This window comes from Rhinoderma darwinii, chromosome 3 (genome assembly GCF_050947455.1).
Source record: "Rhinoderma darwinii isolate aRhiDar2 chromosome 3, aRhiDar2.hap1, whole genome shotgun sequence".
In the NCBI taxonomy this organism is placed as follows: Eukaryota; Metazoa; Chordata; class Amphibia; order Anura; family Rhinodermatidae; genus Rhinoderma; species Rhinoderma darwinii.
The window spans coordinates 401,460,118-401,480,781 of NC_134689.1; the positions used below are offsets into that span (position 1 = coordinate 401,460,118).

Sequence of the window (20,664 nt, forward strand, 5' to 3'; positions counted from 1 at the left end):
TCTCTATTTTTTGATTAATTTCCGCAAATCGTATCAGTCTACTTTTACCACTAAAATAAAGTACAACATGTGACGAAAAAACAATGTCAGAATTACTTGGATATTCAAAACTTTCACAGAGTTATTCTCTGATAAAGTCAGACATACCAGATTTGACAAATCTGGCTTGGTCATTAAGGTACAAACATGCCCGGTCATTAAGGGGTTAATCTATAAACTTCTCTCCGTCACGCAGCAGGCAGGATATATTGTGCACTGCTCCCCCTGTTAATGGCTTGCAGGAGATGGGGAAACGGTTGGGAGATGGGAGAACATGAATAGTAAAATGACATCAATCAGGAGCACTCACTTTGCCGTCTCGGTGATGTTTCCCAGATGAGTGAACTGCTGAGAATACGACATACACATCTGAGAGAAGAGTGAAAGACACGACATCAATAATCGCAGAAACTATCCACATACTGTAGGGGATATTATTGCTCCTAGTCTACAATGTATTATGGACTTGTATAGATTTAGCTTTTTTTCGTGACCTCTATGGGTGAAATTGGGGAACTGCATCAATAATAAGTAGCTAAAATAACAGTAATAGGAGAGAGCAGTCAATCAATTCTCCTCGAGTTGACAGCCGCCATGACAGCTCCGCTCCCCGCTCCGTTTACAGGTGTCATTTTCTGTCCCCTATTACCTGCACTTGTAAAGGGACAGATGTGGGCGACAGCCATGTATTAGGAATAGCTGTAAAATACAATTCCCTGACATACAAGGATGAATCTTCACTTTAGAAATAGGAAAATGGAGTCTTGTTGACTAGTAGATTATATGCTTATATCTATCCAGTCATCAATATACTTCACTGATTGATGTCCCATCCGTAGATACTTATTAGAAATCCAACATGGCTCCCACCTCGTGTTGCTTCTTCAGTTGGTCCATCAGCTTGGTCGACTTCTCGCTGCTCTGGCCTTTGCTTTGTCGGCTCAGGGTGAAATCTTCCTGATTGACCGGAGCAGGGGGGACCTGAGGAAGACATTGACAACTCAGTTCCCACGTTCAGCAAGGTTGTCAGACCACAAAGCAGTTCACGTCCTTACCTTGGTGATATCTACAGGCAGTCCTCCCCGTGCAGCCTCAATCATGGGGTCCAGGCCCTTGGACTGACGCAGGTACATTTTGGCCCCCTCCATGTCTTTGTGCTGCTTAGAACGGAGGGCGGCCGTCAGAAGTTGCTTCTTTCTTCCTTCCAAAAACTGAAGCTGCTGCTGAGCTGCACGAGACGGCGACAAAAACACAAGGACGCCGTGATTTTTTTTTTTTTTTTTTTTTGCATCACTGCGTTCCGAGAGCCATAACTTTTTACGTTTTCCATCAACATGGCCGCCTGTGGGCTTGGTTTCTGCGGGACGACGTCGTATTTTTGCGGCGCATATAATGTATTTAAAACCTTTAATTTATTTTATTTCATTTGGTGGAGGGGGGGGGGGGGGGGGGGGAATAGAAAAAATTCAGGCCCCCGGCTGCCATAGAAACCCATTGACACCCCGCGATCGCGGCAAGCGACAATGGGGTGACAGAGGGAGCCTCCTCCTATCTAACCGCTTAGATGCCGCAGTCCCTCTGGCCACAATATACAGCCGACAACCCTTGTGCGGGCTCGGCTCCTGAACCTGCTCCATTCCCAGGCAATGCGTTTATACATAGCGCCAGCGCGGCAAATGTACGGCGCATTACGCCAAGGGGTTAAATGGGAAGTGGAGGTGAAAGAAAAAAAACACACAGTAAAATTCCTTCAGCATTTGCCTCTGGTCTTGGGAGGTTCCGCATTACTTATTGCACTTCTGAGCTACAGACAAGCTCCAAATTATCAGACTTTCTGGATTATTGGATGCCGGATTAAAAAGAAATGTCACTGTATAATCCCAGATGAGGCGTGGAGTCCCGTAGATTAAACAAACCTTTTCCAGACAGTTTGGGACTCTTGGGGGGAGAAGGTTTAGGTGCGGGTGGCTGCAGATTAGATCCAGGTCCTGGGCGGGCGACAGTCTGAAAGAAAAGAGAAACGAGTGTTACAAACCACATAGAATGGATCTGCGGTCTATATAATCCACAGGTGCGGGTCCCTTAAAGGGGCTCTCCACTTCTTGGGAGACCTTAGGTTACATCCTATGCCAATAACATGGCTCCTCCTTACCACCACTCATGTGGGCATCGCATCAGTAATGCTGCAAGTGAAGTAAAGGATTGGCTCCCCCTACAGTACATCCCGTGCAGGTACAATTTATAGGAAGTCCCGATCTTATCGGAAGTCCCCTTTAAGCATATCTTGTTAACCTTTTGCGCTCCAGTAGGCTCGTCATTATCATCATCATCGCCATCTCCATCCTGCTGGTTGGCCAGCTTCATAGCAGTTTCCAGCACACCCACCAGACTTTGGGGAACGGCATCAGACCCTTGAATTGGTGGAAAACCTAAAAGCCAACAGGAAGCAAAATGGTAAGGTAAAGTATGGAGGACGAGCGCCGTGGAGTCACAAAAATAAAACACCTGTGGTTAAATTCAACATGACACGGCAGGTGCGGCTGGCCATATGTGGGTGCTATAAATAGTGAGATAAGCTGGCACGGAGCATGGGCACGATGGCACATAAAGGGTGCACTCTATTCTGCTACGTCCTTCAGTTGGATGATTCAGGTGGAGAGTTTATCTGCCTGGTTTCCCCTATTACCTAGTTGACCCATATAGTCCATACAGACCTGGTGGCACCGGCAGCTCTGCCAGGTTCACTTGTTTTCCAGCCTTGTGGCTTCGTATGGTATCCTGGTATTGCTGCAGGAGGCAAAGAGAGAGAGCGAGAGAATACAAGGCGTGTTAGGTTTATAGTAAATTGCAAAGAAATCTAGTTTTACATAAAGATCCTTCTAATAAACGTTGAGTTTCAATTCCGCACTGCTTGCTGACAGTGAATGGAAACAATAATGGTTTATATCCAGGAGGTTAAAAACCTACACAGAACGAATACTTTTCACAGCTGAGGGTTGGCTAGAAAGTTGTATCCAGTCTAATAATCCCCTGTAAGATAAACACACCCAAAAAAAAATATGTCTTTCCTGTTTGTTACAATGTATCAGTGCAGTTAAATATATCAGACTATTCACCTCACACAGGATGGTCTAGACTGGATAGAGTTTTAGCAAACTTTCAGCCATCACAATGATTTAGTCTGTACAGGTTTTCAGCCTCTGGATGTAAACAATGAATGACCACATTCACTGACAGCAAGCATAGATCTTAAAAGTAGTAAGGAATTGGAAAGCAAAGTTTATTAGGAAAGTGCTTAATGACATGAAGCCCCCGTAGTACAATCCTGAATGACGTTCTCACCTTAACAATGCGTTCATGCATCCGTGCCTTGCGATCGTCTCCCTTCCCCTTCGCCTGATCGGCGGCGCTGCGGTATCTCTCCATCCTCTGCTGCAGGGCTTCCAAGGTGTCCTTAGGGGGAGGAGGTAAAACTGAAACAGGAAAGGGGCTCATAAGGATAGAACTACATATATAGGCTCATAAGGATAGAACTACATATATTCCGACATAAAATCGTCCCTGGCGGCCGGTTCGGTGTTGTGATAAAAATGTAGAATTATCCAATGTAATGAATCGTTCTTCATTTTCAAGGTCTATTTATTTTCTTTTAATAAAATTTATATAGTTTTAAACAGAGTTTCTGGAATATCAGATACCGGATTAAAGGAACAGACGCTTATTGTAGATGTGACTATTTCTGTGTGTCCAGCAGAGGGCGTATGACTCACCTGAGGATGGGGAAGCGTCTGCACTTACTGGAGACTGAGGAACCATCGGCTTACTTGGAGCCAGTTGATCTATACAATGAAAAATACATCAAACCACAGAACTAAAAATATTATAAAACTTCATAAGAAAAAAAAAAATGGCTACCATCGCATCTCAAACCCATTTTGATATAAACTATTAGGGCATTCTGAGTTGATAGTCTTCCCGAACGACAGCCCCCCTTCTATGTTTTAGACAGGATGGAGAGTGGTTAGAAACAGCGTCTCTACCTGGGAGACTCGGTACATCCATACATAACACACACATACCATCCATTTCAATGGGAACAGTGTAATGCTTCATTTCTCCTGTGGTGGCGCTGCAGGGAAATTGTCCACTTAATGCTGACTCACTCAACATTACAGCTGATCACTGAGGCTCCCAGCAGGGAGACGCCCTGTGATCAGTTTTTTAAAGAAAAGGACCCAATTTACCCTTTGTTTACATAAGGCTGTGTAAGGGGTTTTACACTGGGCGATCATCGGGCAGACAAGCGTTCACATGTAAACCGGGCGGCGATCATCTGCTGATCGTATTGTTTTAAAAAAAAAGTAGAATATCATCGTTGTCAGCAGCGCATCTCCCGGTGTAAACAGAGACGTGCTGCCGACATGATAATAACGTATGGGGACGAGCGATCAGAGTAACGACCGCTCGTCCCCATCCATAGCTTCGTGTGGCAGGAGCAAACGAGCGCCGATCAACGATGTCTCATTGATCGGCGCTCGCCGCACCGGCCGATGATCGGCTGGTTTACAAGGGCCTTAAGCCTGAGCCAATTTTGGCCTTAACCAGTTAGTGACCGCCTATACGCCTTTTCACGGCGCTGCATCAGCATAAATCTGCGGCCCTGGGACCAGTTAAAACTCCCTGTTCTCAGCTACTTCAAGTAGCGGAGAACTTGGGGCATCGCTGCTCGAATCGAAATCCGCCTGTTTAACCCTTTAGATGAGCACCGCATCTAAGTGGTTTTGGGGAGAGGGAGGGAGCTCCCTCTCTCACCCCACTGGCACCCTGCTATGAGATCACAGGGTGCCAGTGTCTTCTATGGCAGCCGGGGGCCTAATAAAGGCCCCAAGTTCTGCCTGTAGTGGATGCCCGCTCGGCCATGCCTCTGTAAACGGACAGGCAGTAATACACCGCACTACAGAAGTACTGCAGTGTATTATAAAAGCGATCAGACGATCGCATAGTGTAGTCCCCTAATGGGACTAGTAAAAAAGTTTAAAAAAAAAAGTTTAATAAAGTTATTAATAAATAAAATGAAAAAAAACAAACAAACAAAAAAAAAAATTTCCCCCTTACAAAATGCTTTATTATGAAAAAAACAAAAACAAAAGGACACATATTTGATATCGCCACGTCCGTAACGACCCCACCTATAAAGCGGTTATGTTATTTAACCCGCTCGGCAAACGCTGTAAAATATAAAAAAATAATAATGCCAGAAATGCTGTTTTCTGTTCATTCTGCCTTTAAAAAAAAAAAAAAAAAAGTGAGAAAAACTGATCAAAAAGTCGCATGTACTCCAAAATGGTACCGATAGAAACAACAAGTCGTCCCGCAAAAAAAAAAAAGCCCTCATACAACGGCATCGGCAGAAAAAAAAAAAAAAAAAAAAATGATGGCTCTTCAAATATGGATGCACAAAAACATGCACAAAAACATAATTTTGAAAAAAAAAAAAAAGTGTTTTTACTGTGTAAAGGTAGTAAAAAAACATAAGAAAACCATATAAAAAAAAAAGTGGCAAAATTGCTGTTTTTTTTTTCCTTTTATGCCCCCAAAAAGTCAATAAAAGTTAATAAATAAATTATAAGTACCCCAAAATGGTGCTATACAAAAAATACAACTTGTCCCGCGAAAAACAAGACCTTATACAGCTATGTCGACGCAAAAAAAAAAAAAAGTTAAGAGCTCTTTCAATGAGACGATGGAAAAACATCAAAAAATAGCTTGGTCATCAAGGTTTAAATAGGCTGGTCACTAAGGGGTTAAGGATCACAAGACGTTTTTTTATTTTTTGCCTCATCGCATTCGGTTTATTTTTACCTACATAGTTGTAGGTTGAGGACTTATTTCTTTGCGGGGAAAAAGTTGCAGATTTTTCTAGAAATAATTTTTGGGGGTGCATACAAGTTAAAAGGGGTATTCCCAAATAGGACATTAATAAAACGTCTGATAGCGGTGGGTCCCAGCTCTAGCACCTCCACCTATATCAAGAATGAAGGTCAACTGAACCCCTTTTTCCCTGGTGAGGTAGCCACTGGCTGCCGATTCCAGGCGTGGTCTAATGGAGAAGGGGTTGCACACGTGATTGGCTGCAGGGGGTCACATGTGACGAGATGACATCATAGGGGGCAGCCTGGACACAGCGCGGCCGGCACAGCAGAGACGTATTTCTACTGAAGCCATGAGAGATAAGTATAGCCTATTTTTTTTAACCTGTAGAATTTGCTGCAAATATATAACATAAAATACCCTGAACATATAAAACGGTCAACCCCGGCGATCGCAATGCCAGGACTTGCAGTGACATGACAAAAGGAGCTCCCTCCCTTTGTCAGAATCACAATCAGCATTGATCGCGGTGCCGAAAGGGTTAAATGCTTGGGATTAACGGGGTTTTTCCCGATCCTGGATGTTAGTGCTGGAGGGCGGCTGTCAATCCTGGGGGGGCGGCAGGCAAAGTTTTGACCCATTAAGGGAGAAGTTCTCCAAACCAAAGTATATCAGAGGGGCTGCGTTATATGTATCTTTATACATAGTAAGCTCTTCATTCGCTAACCAACGTGGTACGTGAAATTTCAAGGCAATGTCCAGCTTCGCAACTCATTTTTTTTTATTGCTCCAATGCCAGAATGAAGCAACTTTGCAAAATAGCCTTCGCTTAAAATTTCCTATCATTGTGTATACAGCTCCTATGAAGACTGATGTGTCTCCATGGCAACAGACTACAATTAAACCCAGTGTAATTTAATCCTCACTGCCACCTACTTCCTACTAACCAACCAAATGTATGTTAACAAGCAGTAGGGGACAGGTTGAAGGGAGTGTGACAGAAGGATCAGACTACATAGTTTGCTTGTAGTCTGTTACCATGGAGACACAGAACTGCCTAGGAGATGTATACACAAAGTTATAGATTTTTAAACCTTTTTTTTATTTCTAAAGTTATTTTTCTTCTTAAGTCCATCATACTAAACAAGGAGATAGGGGGGGGGGGGGATAAATCAGCACAAACTCACCTGGTGGGGGAGGGAGACTGTTCAAATCCACCATCTGCCCAGAATCCAATGCAGACAACATTGGATCTAGAGACTGTAAGAAGCACAGGGCAACGGATCAGAGACGGGAAAGAGGGAGTTAAGTCTTTAGGTCAAATTATAGTCGACTCTTTTATAGTTTCTAAGAAAGTTGTGAGCTGTAAAGAAGACGTTCGCAGCACCCAGCTTTCCCAGAAACTGATAAAACGGTTGAATAGACTTTTACAGAAGAGGGCGACAGAAGTAATTTTTAAGGAACGAGTCTCGGTGGTCACCTTAGCAACGCGGTAATACTTTGTGGCCAACTCGGTGTCTCCCTGTTGCTTGCTCTGAATCGCTGCCAGTTTATATTCCCGCTGGAGATCCATCACTCGAGCCTTGTACCCATCGGATGCTGCGAGGAATGTGAATGGTGCCCATTAGTCTGCCCACACCATGATCTTACCCAGTCCTATAAGAAGTATACACAGCGCCAGTTACCTGGGCTTGGAGTGGCTGGTGCAGACGAGGTGACGGGGGCTGCAATGGTCACAGGCTGTGGAAGGCTCTGAGGTTTGATGGGCACCAGAGGAGGGGTCTTGGTGGGTACAGGAGCCTGAGGTGGGATTCCATTCATAGCAGGTCTCGGATTTGTAGGGGGGTCTGGTGTGACCACAACGGCAGGCGGGGAGTGCTTGAGTGCAGGAGTGCTTGAGATCTTCCCGGTTGCCACTGGAGGAAGAATGTCATCTGCGGAAACCGCGCCGCCCTTCTGGACAGTACGCAGCATGTCCTCCAGAGTCTGGGAGACAAGAGAGCAGAGTGAGGACAAGGAAGGGGGAACATATAGCAGAGACGTTACATGCAGGACACTGTACCTTTACACCTCGCTCGTATCTCCTGGCTTTGCTTCCTTCTCCTGCCTGTTTGGCATTACTCATGGCTTCCTTGTACATGGTCAGCCGCTCCTGCAGAATGCCCTCCATACCCTCCGCTGACGCAGGCGTAGCCTGAGGCGAACAGAATAAATAAGCAGGCGACACAAATACACTGGGTGCCAGGTAAGAGAAGCTACAACACAATGGGTGCCAAGGTAGTTTCCAGTGCTATACCGGTCATTATAATAGTACCAGGTCAGAGTAGATCAGTACAAGGATGGCTGGTGCCAGGACAAAGCAGTCAATATAATGGTGCCAAGGGTAGTGTGTGCGTATAACGCCATAATGCCAAGCTCCAGGGCAGTCCAGTAAAAGAACATCAGGAGGTGAACCAGTGCTGACGAATACAACAAGATGCCTGATGTCAAGACTAAGTAGTCTGCACCATGGCGCCGGGGCAGAGAAACCAATATTAGGATTCGAGACATCTTCGTAGTTCATACACTCATGGCGTCACGCTACGGGACTGAAGAGCCAGCGCAATGATGCCAGACAGTAATACAACCAGTGAAGTCACTGACGCCAGGTCAGAGTTGATCCCTACAGAGACGTCTGGTGCCAGGGCAGAGCAGTCACTACATCTGTACCAGGTGGTAGGATACAGCAATTATTTCAGTGATACCTGGCACCAGTAAAAGGACATAGAGTGCCAGGACAAAATAATCTACAATAGACAGCCGCATGCGCTGGGGCCACAAAGGCGTGACGCAGCACTCCGCACATGCGCACTGCAATAGTTTATGGAGCACAGACGGAAAGACGATGTGAAAGTCGATTAGATCTTAGTCTGGATATACATGTCAGCTATAACTCGTCTTAGCCGCCAGATGTCCCTATATTTATGTGAGCATTATATTATTATATACAGTCTAAAAACCGCTTATATACATGACCTCCCTTGTGGTGAGCGCCATATTAATACGTGACTGACCAAAAGGGATTTGACTAATAAAAAGTCAGCGAACTTAAACCTATATATATATTACAATACAAATGTAAGAAAGTGAAAAGCGTATTAGTATACAAAAAAGACGAAACATATATATGACGAAGAATTTTTTTAAGAAAAGTTTATTGCAACTGCCACCTGTTGGTACCAACCTGGATATCTAGTGTACGTAATTCTAGGAGCCATATGTATAGGTTATGGGAATAAAATCATATAGATATAAATGTGGTATTTGATCTCGGTATCAAACCGTATCGTCGGCATAACACCATAGAAGTACTGGGTTGTAATCCCCAATACTATCAGATACTCTGATTGATATATACATAGTATTTTGGCGATGGCCAACCGTTCTAGTCATTCTCCCTCCAATTCCTCAACACGTCCCAGAAGAAACCCTATCGGATCCATGGGAGGCCTCGCATCATAGACCCGGTTCACCAACTCCGATATCTCCCCCCCCTCCCCCCCACAGAGCCCCATAAGTCTCCTCAGAGCCCCACAAGTCCGAAACATATGGAAGATATCCGCTTTCTCTTCTGTACACCTAGGGCACTTGGCATCAGATCTAATTCCCATCTTCTTCAGAGCCCAAGGGGTCCTGTAGTCCCGGTGCATTAGAAAGAGTTGCGATCTCCTCTGCGCTATATTAATGGACAGAGTACTGGGTGACGCTACTATTTCATTCCATTGCTCCTTGGAGATGGGGCCCACATCTTGCTCCCACTTCCCTTTTTAATGTGTTCCATAAGATTCCCCAAGTGTTCGGATAACAACCGTCTATACGTCAATGAAATCAGTCTCTTAGACGTTGAGGCCTCTGCTATATACCCCAGCACTCCCACTGCGTGCATGGTCTGATCCACCGATTGAGACTGCGTCTGTACGGCATGACGGATTTGCAGGTATTGGTAAAACAAATTTTGTTCCAACTGAAACCAGTCTTTCAATGAGCGGATTTAAAGGTGATATCGTCGTATAACTGACTCAACCTAGATATGCCCAACCGTGCATGCTTTCCAACTGGTACAGGTCCCGCAGAAAGGAGTATAAACATTACAATCTCCCATCCCTAGCATCCGTGTACAATGCCACCACACTTTATATAATAGAAGTAGCGAGGGTCTATTATGTGCTTCCAATGCATCCAATGGGTTCTCCCCACCCCTAGGTAAGACAATATATGCGCACTTGATCCCCATTTGTCCCTAGCAAGGTAATCCATCCATGCGTTCGGTAGGGCTCAACCCCCCTCTACTTTTGGCAATTGTAATTTTTCCAATTTTATTCTAGGCACTCCATGTTTCCGCACCAGATCTGTAATACGTTCCGCTACCTTGTGCATGTAATTTCTTCGCAATAAAATGCCCTGCTTTAAGCCCCCCAACTGGCAGGTCAGGGTGGTAAGATCAGACAAATTTTGCTTCACCGCAGCTAAAATGTCCATCAGGGAGGGCTCTGAAGGTCCACTTCTCCTAGTGGTCTGCACACCGCCATTACAGGGCTCAGCGTGGTTCCGCTCACCTTACTCCCCATCTCCTCGTCCAGCACGGAATTGCGCGACCGACCCATATGAAGAGCTGTTGACTGTCGCTTCCCCAGCGGACTGTTTTGTCGTCACTAGAGCTGCCCGCCTGAAGCGTTCGGGCAAACTTCTCTAGCCGCTCCACAGCATCCAGCCGGACGCCTCTACTCCTGCCCTCTCTTTTGCCGGCACCCTCTTGGGTACTCTTACTCCGTGGCAGAGTTTTCTGTTTTTTTTAGAGCAGGTCATCGCTGCCGGGCACTCAAGCAAAGCTCCCTCCAGGCTCTACAAATTACACCCGGTTCAGCGGGGTTTTGTAGCGTTTCAGGATGGGTACAACTCGGCCCCCACTCCGATTTTATATTTGAAAATATTCTATACTTTATGTAATAATCCTGAATTGATATTATATACTTATACAAAGCGGATACATGACTATCCGCGCTCCTGAGAGGCGCCCATCAGGAGAGAGGCGGGCATCGGACATGTTTGGAAAGGAGGGCACCATATGAAAAAAATAATTTGATATAAATATACACATCAGCTCTAAGAAATGACTGTTCACCTGGTGCCTAATATATCCCCCCCCCCCACCTCCTTTTGTCAGGCGCCATTGTAACCAGATCATCAATGTCATTCACTTCACCTGTCACTGGATTTAAGGTTATGGCTGATTGGTGTACACAGCACTATATGTATATGAATATGTATATTTCACTCTGATATAATGCCCAAATTGTTTGTCTCTCTTTAAAATAAAAAATGTAGATAATAGATGATGCGTCATATTATTTTTCTGCCATGGTGCCCGTTCTGAGTGTCTGGCTGTTGTGCATGGTGCCGCGTCGCACGTCTGTGGCGTCGGCCCTGGCATACTGCACACGGGCGGACGCTGTTCAGAGTGTCAGCATGCCGCTCACTTGGGGGAGACGGGGCAGGTAAGCATGCCTGATTAAGCACACATCTAATAATAATTACATTCAACACAAATGTTTATATAAAGTAAAAATGGACCTCATTACAAAAAATACCCGAAGAAGCCACACAGGGGCGAAACGCGTAGGGCATTCAGTCCCCTTTTTCCCTCCTTGGGACTACTCTCTATACATACAAATGGTTTGAGTCATTTATGCTTATGTATCCGCTACGCACGTTGAGGGGATTTGGTGGTTCTGTTGTATACAGTGAAGGAAATAAGTATTTAATCTCTTTCTGATTTTGTATATTTGCCCACTGTCAAAGACATGAACAGTCTAGAATTTTTAGGCTAGGTTAATTTTACCAGTGAGAGATAGATTATATAAAAAAAATAACTGAAAATCACATTGTCAAAATTATATATATTTATTTGCATTGTGCACAGAGAAATAAGTATTTGATCCCTTTGGCAAACAAGACTTAATACTTGGTGGCAAAACCCTTGTTGGCAAGCACAGCAGTCAGATGTTTTTTGTAGTTGATGAGGTTTGCACACGTTAGATGGAATTTTAGCCCACTCCTCTTTGCAGATCATCTGTAAATCATTAAGATTTCGAGGCTGTCGCTTGGCAACTCGGACCTTCAGCTCCCTCCATAAGTTTTCAATGGGATTAAGGTCTGGAGACAGGCTAGGCCACTCCATGACCTTAATGTGCTTCTTTTTGAGCCACTCCTTTGTTGCCTTGGCTGTATGTTTCGGGTCATTGTCGTGCTGGAAGACCCAGCCACGAGCCATTTTTAATGTCCTGGTGGAGGGAAGGAGGTTGACGGTACATGGCTCCATCCATTCTCCCATTGCTGCGGTGAAGTAGTCCTGTGCCCTTAGCAGAGAAACACCCCCAAAACATAATTTTTCCACCTCCATGCTTGACAGTGGGGATGGTGTTCTTTGGGTCATAGGCAGAATTTCTCTTCCTCCAAACACGGCGAGTTGAGTTAATGCCAAAGAGCTCAATTTTAGTCTCATCTGACCACAGCACCTTCTCCCAATCACTCTCAGAATCATCCAGATGTTCATTTGCAAACTTCAGACGGACCTGTCCATGTTTCTTCTTGAGCAGGGGGACCTTGCGGGAACTGCAGGATTTGAAGCCATTACGGCGTAATGTGTTACCAATGGTTTTCTTGGTGACTGTGGTCCCAGCTGCCTTGAGATCATTAACAAGTTCCCCCCGTGTAGTTTTCGGCTGAGCTCTCACCTTCCTCAGGACCAAGGATACCCCACGAGGAGAGATTTTGCATGGAGCCCCAGATCGATGTCGATTGACAGTCATTTTGTATGTCTTCCATTTTCTTACTATTGCACCAACAGTTGTCTCCTTCTCACCCAGCGTCTTACTTATGGTTTTGTAGCCCATTCCAGCCTTGTGCAGGTCTATGATCTTGTCCCTGACATCCTTAGAAAGCTCTTTGGTCTTGCCCATGTTGTAGAGGTTAGAGTCAGACTGATTCATTGAGTCTGTGGACAGGGGTCTTTTATACAGGTGACCATGTAAGAGCTGTCTATAATGCGGGCACCAAGTTGATTTGGAGCGTGTAACTGGTCTGGAGGAGGCTGAACTCTTAATGGTTGGTAGGGGGTCAAATACTTATTTCTCTGTACACAATGCAAATAAATATATATAATTTTGACAATGTGATTTTCTTTTTTTTTTTTTTATATAATCTATCTCTCACTGGTAAAATTAACCTAGCCTAAAAATTCTAGACTGTTCATGACTTTGACAGTGGGCAAACTTACAAAATCAGCAAGGGATCAAATACTTATTTCCTTCACTGTATGTGGTGTATTTACTGCTAATAGAACATATTTTGTATAACATATATATATAGGGACTTTATAGTTTTACGCCTCATACATACCCATTTGTTTTGCATTCCAAGTGTAAGGATCTGAGGGACTTTGACAAGTGACAAATTGTAGACGACTGGGTCAGAGCATCTCCAAAACAGTTGCGGCCTTGTGGGGTGTTCCCGGTATGCAGGGTTTACCGTCTAACAAAGTGGTCCAAGGAAGGATTGGACCACTGATTGGACCCAGTGATTTGGCGACAGGGTCATGAATGTGCGTAAGGAGCAAAGTCTAGTCTAGAAAGACGTCAGAACACGCAGAGCATCGCAGCTTGCTGTATATGTAACTGCGTAGCCGCAGACCGGTCCGAGTGCCCATGCTGACCTCTGTCCATCGCTGAAAGCTCCTACAATGGACAGGTGAGCATCAGAACTGGAGGACGGAGCAATGGAAGAAGGCGGCCTGGGCTGATGAATCACGTTTTGTTTTACATCATGTGGACGGCCGGGTGCGTTGCTTATCTGGAGAAGAGATGGCACCAGGATGCATTATGGGAAGAAGACAAGCTGGCGGAGGCAGTGTGATGCTCTGGGCAATGTTCTGCTGGGTAACCTTGGGTGTTGCCATTCATGTGGATATGACACGTACCACCGACCTAAACATTGCTGCAGACAAGTACCCCCCTTCATGGTAATGGTATTACCTAATGGCAGTGCCCTCTTTCTGCAGGATAATGCCCCTGCCACACTGCAAACATTGGTCAGGAATGGTCTGAGGAACACGACAAAGAGATCAAGGTGATGACTTGTCTCCAAATTCCCCAGATCCCAATCTGATCGATCATCTGTGGGATGTGCTGGAAAACAAGTCTGATCCACGGTGGCCGCACCTCGCGATGTACAGGATTTAAAGGATCTGCGGCTAACGTCCTGGTGCCAGATACCGCAGGAACCTTCAGAGGTCTTGTGGAGTTTATGCCGCAACGGTCAGTGGTGTTTTGGTGGCACGAGGGGTCTACACAATATTAGGCAGGTTGATGTAATGCTATGGCTGAACAGTAATATATATATATTCACACGGTCCAGTAGAGGTGGGATTTAGGGAGTGGAGGGAGCACTGAATATACCTGTGTTGGGGGAGGTGTCCCTTTCGGCTCTTCTTCCTCGCCCAGGACTTCATTCAGCTCTGCCTGTAGATGAGAACAGGAGCTGACACTCAGAAATAAATTCACATAGATTTTATCTAAGGGTCTAATTTTCACATTGAACATTTGACTGGGAAAAGTTCACAATTATTCTTTCCCAATTCGTGCCATAGAAATACAATTCTTGTCTATTCAATCAGCCGACAGATCTCTCAATTAGAGCAACTGCGCGATAAGTCTAAAAGTGGGTGCAATAACCCCCAGAGAACGGCCCCTGAACCGCCAATGGGCGGGGCCGGAGGGAAGCACAGCATTTTAGCCGATTGGTCAAGGCAGATCACCTGACTGGCTCCTCGGCATCATTCTTATAAGAGTATGTTCACACAGGGCGGATACGCGGTGTAAAAGTATCCGCCCTGGACCTCGCAGGAAATTCCGGCCAGAAAACAGCATCAAAATAGTAGCGCAGTTTTTCGGGCAGAGTGTCCGCTGCGGAAAACAGCAGGTTAAAAATATAATCGTCATGGCAACACGTCCCTCTGACGTCCTGCAGCCGGGCCTCCGGTTGATGACGTTTCATCCCATGTGATCGCTGAGGCCTGTGATTGGCTGCAGCAGTCACATGGGATGAAACGTCTTCCCTGGAGGCCCGGCTGGGCGCAGGAGCAGAGAGATCTGGGTAAGTTCAGGCTTTTTTTTTTTTTTTCGGGGTTGCGTTTATTTGCAGCGCAATCGCAGCTTTTCCGCCGCAAAATTTGCAACATCTGCTATTGGTTACTAGCTATACCTCCCCATTGAATTAATTAGGGAAAAAACGCCATTCTGCAGCATATATGGACACGCTGCGGATTAAAAAAAAAAGCTCACCGCAGGTCAATTTATGAACGTTTTTCCGGCAGATTTTTTACGCCGCGTGTGGATGAGATTTGTTCAAATCTCATCCACTCTGCGGCTACTGTAATACGCTGCGGATTTTCCGCAATTAAATACTGGGGCTGGGGGGGTCACATTGTTTACAAATCTTATCTACGCACCATCAACTCTTCATCATCTTCCACGTCTTCATCGACATCATCGTCGACTTCCTGCATGCAGAGAGCCGCCATACGCTCAATATGCTCCATGGGGAGAGGAGCTGAAAGGGAAAGCAGGGAAGACAGAAACATTAATAAGGATAGGGATGCAGCGCCACCGCAGGAGAAATAAAGCATTACAATTGAAATCAATGAGAGGTCTGTGTAATGAATGGACCCGACAGGTCCTCCAGATAGAGAGAGGATCATGAATGGGGACTCACCTGTAGTAACATCATTTTCTAATTGGATATTTCTAAATGAAAACCAGACAACCCCTTAAAGGGACATTAGTTATGAATGGTGATAACCACTCCCTATTATGTAAATGACCGATGTCTTGGCCCCGCCTCTCAGACTAGATTACAAAGCGATACGATTTGTTATATGCATGATTAAGGCAGATCGACTTTCCACGGTTAGGGGTAATTGCTGGACTGGAGGTGTTGGATGAAGCTGCAGTGAGTTACACACAAGTCAGCAGGACCTGCGGATGGGATTGGTCTGAATGGAATAGGTTTTACATAGGGACAACCCTATTACTCACTTTTTCCTTTTGGTTTGTCCTTCCTTGCAGCTTTGTTGGCCCCTGTGATGGCCATGAGCTCGGCTTCCAAACACCCATCATCATCATCGGAGTCTCCGGCTTCAGGAAGACCGAGGAGGAACGGTGCCTGCGAAAAAAATATACAGGTAGATATATATATAGTAATGACAGGTAGGTGTATATACACTAGTCCTTCTCAATGAATTAGAAGATCATCAGAAAGTTCATTTATTTCAGTAATTCAAAAAGCGTGTCTCGTATATTCTATAGGTTCATTACGCACAGAGTAATGCATTTCCAGCGTTTTTTTTCCCTTTTGTTTAGGATTATGGGAACAGTTAATGAAAACCTAAAAATTTAGTGTCTCAGAAAATTGGGTAAAAGTGGCAGATTGTAGACTCGTGGTGTGACACTCTAATCAGCGAATCAACACAAAACACCTGCAAAGGTTTCCTAAGCCTTTAAAGGACGGGTGTCGCGAAAAAAAAAAAAATTATATCAATTTGCTGTTAATGTTTTATTAAAATAAATTGTATTTATTTGTGTGTTTGTGTTTTACTTTTTTTTTTTTTCTAACTTTTTCTTCTCTATGGGGGCTGCCATTTTTCTTTCATCTCTGTATGTGTCGATTAATGACACATACAGAGATGGAATACGGCACATACAGCCCCATAGAGAATGCGAACGGGGCCCGTTCCATTCACTATAGCGTACGCCGTCTGTGTGGGAACGGCGCATGCGTCGCTCCCATACAGTCCAAATGGAAGGTCTTCGGCCGAGCGACATCCGGCGCCATTTTCTTGTGGACCGGAAGCCGCGACCGTACAGCAAGATGACTACTTCCGGGCGCGGCTTCCGGACATGTGTTCAGAAGCGAGCGGCGGGAGTGGACGGACCGGAGGCGGCAGGAGCAGGTAAGTTATGTTTGTATTATGTTCGTGTTATACTGTCTGATTACCACTGTATCTAATCCTCCTACACTGTGCATTCGCTCAAAAAATGGCGGCACACAGTGTAGGAGGTTTGAACATTCAACCCCCTCCTTTCTCCTGGCACTAGCCAGGATAAGGGAGGGGGGATTGTGTGAGCACACTAGAGCGAGTGTGTCTTCTCAAAGTTTGCAGCATAAATCTATGAGGTTGCTTTACCACATGCCAATGCTACAATTTTGGGAATTGCTCCCTCTAGTGACCAGCACTGGGAAATGTTATAAATTAGAATGTAATTTATATTTCCTGACTTGTAAAAAAAAATTAGAACAAATGTCTAATCATGTATATAATAACTGTTTAACTAAAAAACTAACTAGCGACACATTCCCTTTAACCCCTTGGGGACGAAGCCATTCTTTGATTTTCGTTTTTCACTCCAAGAGCCCTAACTTTTTTTTTTCACCGATTCAGCCGGGAGAGGGCTTATTTTTTGCGGGACTAGCTGTAGTTTTTAATCGGTACCATTTTTTGGGTATGTAGAACTTTATCACTTTTTATGACAGTTTTTTGGAGAGCTAAGTTGACCACAAAAAAAAAAGCGATTTTGGCAGTTTACTTTTTTTTTAACGGCATGCACCGTGCGTGTTAACAGGTTCCCGACCGCTGGCCGTAAATATACGGCCAGCGGCCAGGGTCTCTAAAGTCCGGCGTATAGTGTATATATACGGCCGCACTTCAGAGACTGTGCACGCGCGATCGCGTGCACACAGCTCTATGCCCTGGCTGTTGCTAACAGCCATGGGCACTGGGCAGAATGTCAGGGGTCAATCTTTTGGCCCCTGAACATGTGATCGCTGTGACAACCAATCACAGCGATCACATGCATTTCTGCATAGAAAACAGTGTGCACGCGATCGCGTGCACACAGCCCTGTGCCCTCGCTGTTACCAACAGCTCTGGGCACTGGGCAGAGTATCAGGGACCAATCTGATGGTCCCTGATCATGTGGTCGCTGTGAAAACCTATCACAGCGACCACATTTGTTTTATTTTGACTTTTCTGGCAGTAAATCTCCTGCCTCTTTTCTTCTCCTCAAACATTGTTTCAGTTTGAGGAGAAGAAGAGACTCGGGAGAATTGCTGCCAGAAGATTACAGTGAAAAAAAATACAGTTACACTAAAACATTCTCTGTATAGATAGATTTCTATCTATCTATACAATCTATCTATCCATCTATCTTTTTTTCTATCTATCTACCTTTCTTTCTTTTATTCTATTAGAATAGGCAGGTAGGGAGTATATAATTATATATATATCCACATATATATAATATATATAGCAATAGCGGTTTATTTTTTTGTTAGCGGTAGTGTAGATATATATAGCAGTTAGTTTGTGTGTTTTATTAAAAAAAAAAAAAAAAAAAAAAAATTTGTTTAGTTAGTGTTAGTTACGTTATGGCGAGGAAGTTGTTTAGCGCCGAGGAGGCATACGCCATGCTGTGGTCTGAGTCGGAGACCGCATCAGAGATGGCGTCCGAGATGGAACCTGTTTTAGGTAGTGACGATGACAGCGTCACTTCAGGTTCATCTTCAGGGGACGTTGTCCCTGATGCAGTCGAAACTGCAGAACATGAAAGTGCAGGGCCAAGTAGCGCTGTAGCACGGGACAGCCTGGTCCCTCCAGTCCAGGCTCTTGTATGGGCACCTGCCCCATCTTTTGGGCCTAGAATCCACGGATTTACGGCCACTCCTGGCATAACCGTGGACAATACAAATTTTGTCCAAATGGATTACTTCCATTTATTTATAACGGACGACATCCTAAATCAGATTGTCCACGAAACAAATTTATATGCCACGCAATATATAAGGCAGAAACCTTCATCCACCCATGCCAGAGATTGGACGCCCACCAATTTGCAGGAATTAAAAAATTTTTTGGGGCTCACCCTAAATATGGGTATTGTCAAAAAGCCCTCCATTAGGTCTTACTGGTCAACAAGACCCGCCCAAGCCACCCCAGTATATTCTGCAGTAATGCCCAGGTCTCGTTATGAGACAATAATGAGGTTCCTCCACTTCAATGACAACGCACAGGCCCCCCCAAGTACCGATGCAAACCGGGATCGGTTGTTCAAAATAAGACCGCTAATAAATTCCCTGAATAATTTATTTCTGCAACTCTACACCCCTGAGCAGAATGTAAGTGTGGACGAATCCCTCCTCAACTTCCATGGCAGACTTAGCTTTCCCCAATATCTACCTTCCAAAAGGGCAAGATATGGCGTTAAGCTCTACAAATTGTGTGAAAGCGGGTCAGGATATACCACCGCCTTCAGGATTTATGAAGGGCGGGACCGCACAATAAATGTTCCTGGATGCCCCCCTGATCTTTCCACCAGCAGTAAGATCGTGTGGGAGATAATGCAGCCTCTGCTTCACAAGGGGTACCACCTGTACTGTGATAATTTTTATTCCAGTGTGCCCCTGTTTAGGCATTTGCATGCTGCAAGGACTGGGGCATGTGGTACCATGCGCAAAAACAGAATTGGTTTTCCACAGCAATTAGTGGGGAAGCGCATGGTAAAGGGGGACTCCTGTGCTTATGCATCTGAGGAATTGCTGGCGGTCAAGTTCAGGGATCGCAAAGATGTGTATGTGCTAAGCACGATTCATACCGCAGGAACAGTGGCAGTGAGGGAAAGAGGGGCAACATCGGACAAGCACAAACCAGTGAGCGTGTCCGAATATAACAAGTACATGGGGGGGGTGGATTTAAGCGACCAGGTTTTACAGCCCTATTTAGTAAAACGCAAAACTAAAACCTGGTACAAAAAGGTGGCCATTTATTTGTTACAGGTGGCCATCCACAACTCATTTGTGCTCTATAAAAAAAACAGAGGCAGAGACACATACCTGGATTTCCAGGAGAAAATTATTGAAGGCCTCATTTTTGATGTTCAGGACACCCGAGAATGCCCCCAGTCTGAGGATGTCACGCGACTGACTGAAAGACACTTCGTCAGTCGGATTCCCCCAACAGCAACCAGAAGCAACCCCCAGAAAAAGTGCCGCGTCTGCAGAAAAGACGGGCACCGCAAAGATTCCCGATATTTCTGTCCCTCATGTCCCTCACAACCAGGCCTGTGCATTGAGCCATGTTTTAAAAAATACCACACTGTTCTGAATTATTAGATTTTAGTTAATTTGTTGAAAATATATTTGCCCTACATTACGTTTTTATTTTTCCCCTGATTTTACTCCAAGGGTGAGGGAGGGAATGGGTGGGGGGTGGATGTCATGTTTGATGTTTTCTAAAGTTCATCTGCTGGAGAGCTCCATTTGCATTAACCTGAAATTTCTTATTTTAGAAAACCCCAAAAAATAAATTCCCATTATACCCCTAGATGAATATTTTGGGATCTCTGCTTCGAGAGCAGATATTTTGGAAGTGTTATAGAAACTCTGTTGAGTTTTGTAAAACCAGCTTTGAAAAAAAGCGATTTGTGAAATAATCTTCTTCTATCGTCTGCCCTCCTACTTCTCTATGTGATAAATAAGGCCACATATTTGGTATCCCCATGCACGGGAGAAGTGGCAGAATGTGAACGGAGATTAATTTTGACCGTGGTCTATACCGTGTGTGAAAAATGCTGGTATAAACTGACGCATTTGCTAAAAAATTGCTAA

The 20,664-nt window shown here is 44.8% G+C and overlaps 1 protein-coding gene across 1 annotated transcript in view; it reads right to left on the reverse strand.

The window, feature by feature from the left end:
* The window catches only part of CC2D1A (coiled-coil and C2 domain containing 1A), a 35,699-nt gene that overhangs the window by 11,035 nt on the left and 4,000 nt on the right, over positions 1-20,664 (reverse strand). Inside the window, exons 2-16 of the mRNA XM_075859157.1 lie at positions 16,041-16,167; positions 15,455-15,555; positions 14,403-14,465; positions 7,973-8,104; positions 7,596-7,896; positions 7,391-7,509; positions 7,098-7,170; positions 3,810-3,878; positions 3,382-3,512; positions 2,754-2,826; positions 2,332-2,468; positions 1,956-2,043; positions 1,095-1,267; positions 910-1,020; positions 350-408 (exon numbers count right to left, since the gene is read on the reverse strand). Of these exons, the coding sequence (XP_075715272.1) occupies positions 350-408; positions 910-1,020; positions 1,095-1,267; positions 1,956-2,043; positions 2,332-2,468; positions 2,754-2,826; positions 3,382-3,512; positions 3,810-3,878; positions 7,098-7,170; positions 7,391-7,509; positions 7,596-7,896; positions 7,973-8,104; positions 14,403-14,465; positions 15,455-15,555; positions 16,041-16,167 (1,757 nt within the window). The remainder of the gene's footprint in view (positions 1-349; positions 409-909; positions 1,021-1,094; positions 1,268-1,955; positions 2,044-2,331; positions 2,469-2,753; positions 2,827-3,381; positions 3,513-3,809; positions 3,879-7,097; positions 7,171-7,390; positions 7,510-7,595; positions 7,897-7,972; positions 8,105-14,402; positions 14,466-15,454; positions 15,556-16,040; positions 16,168-20,664) is intronic.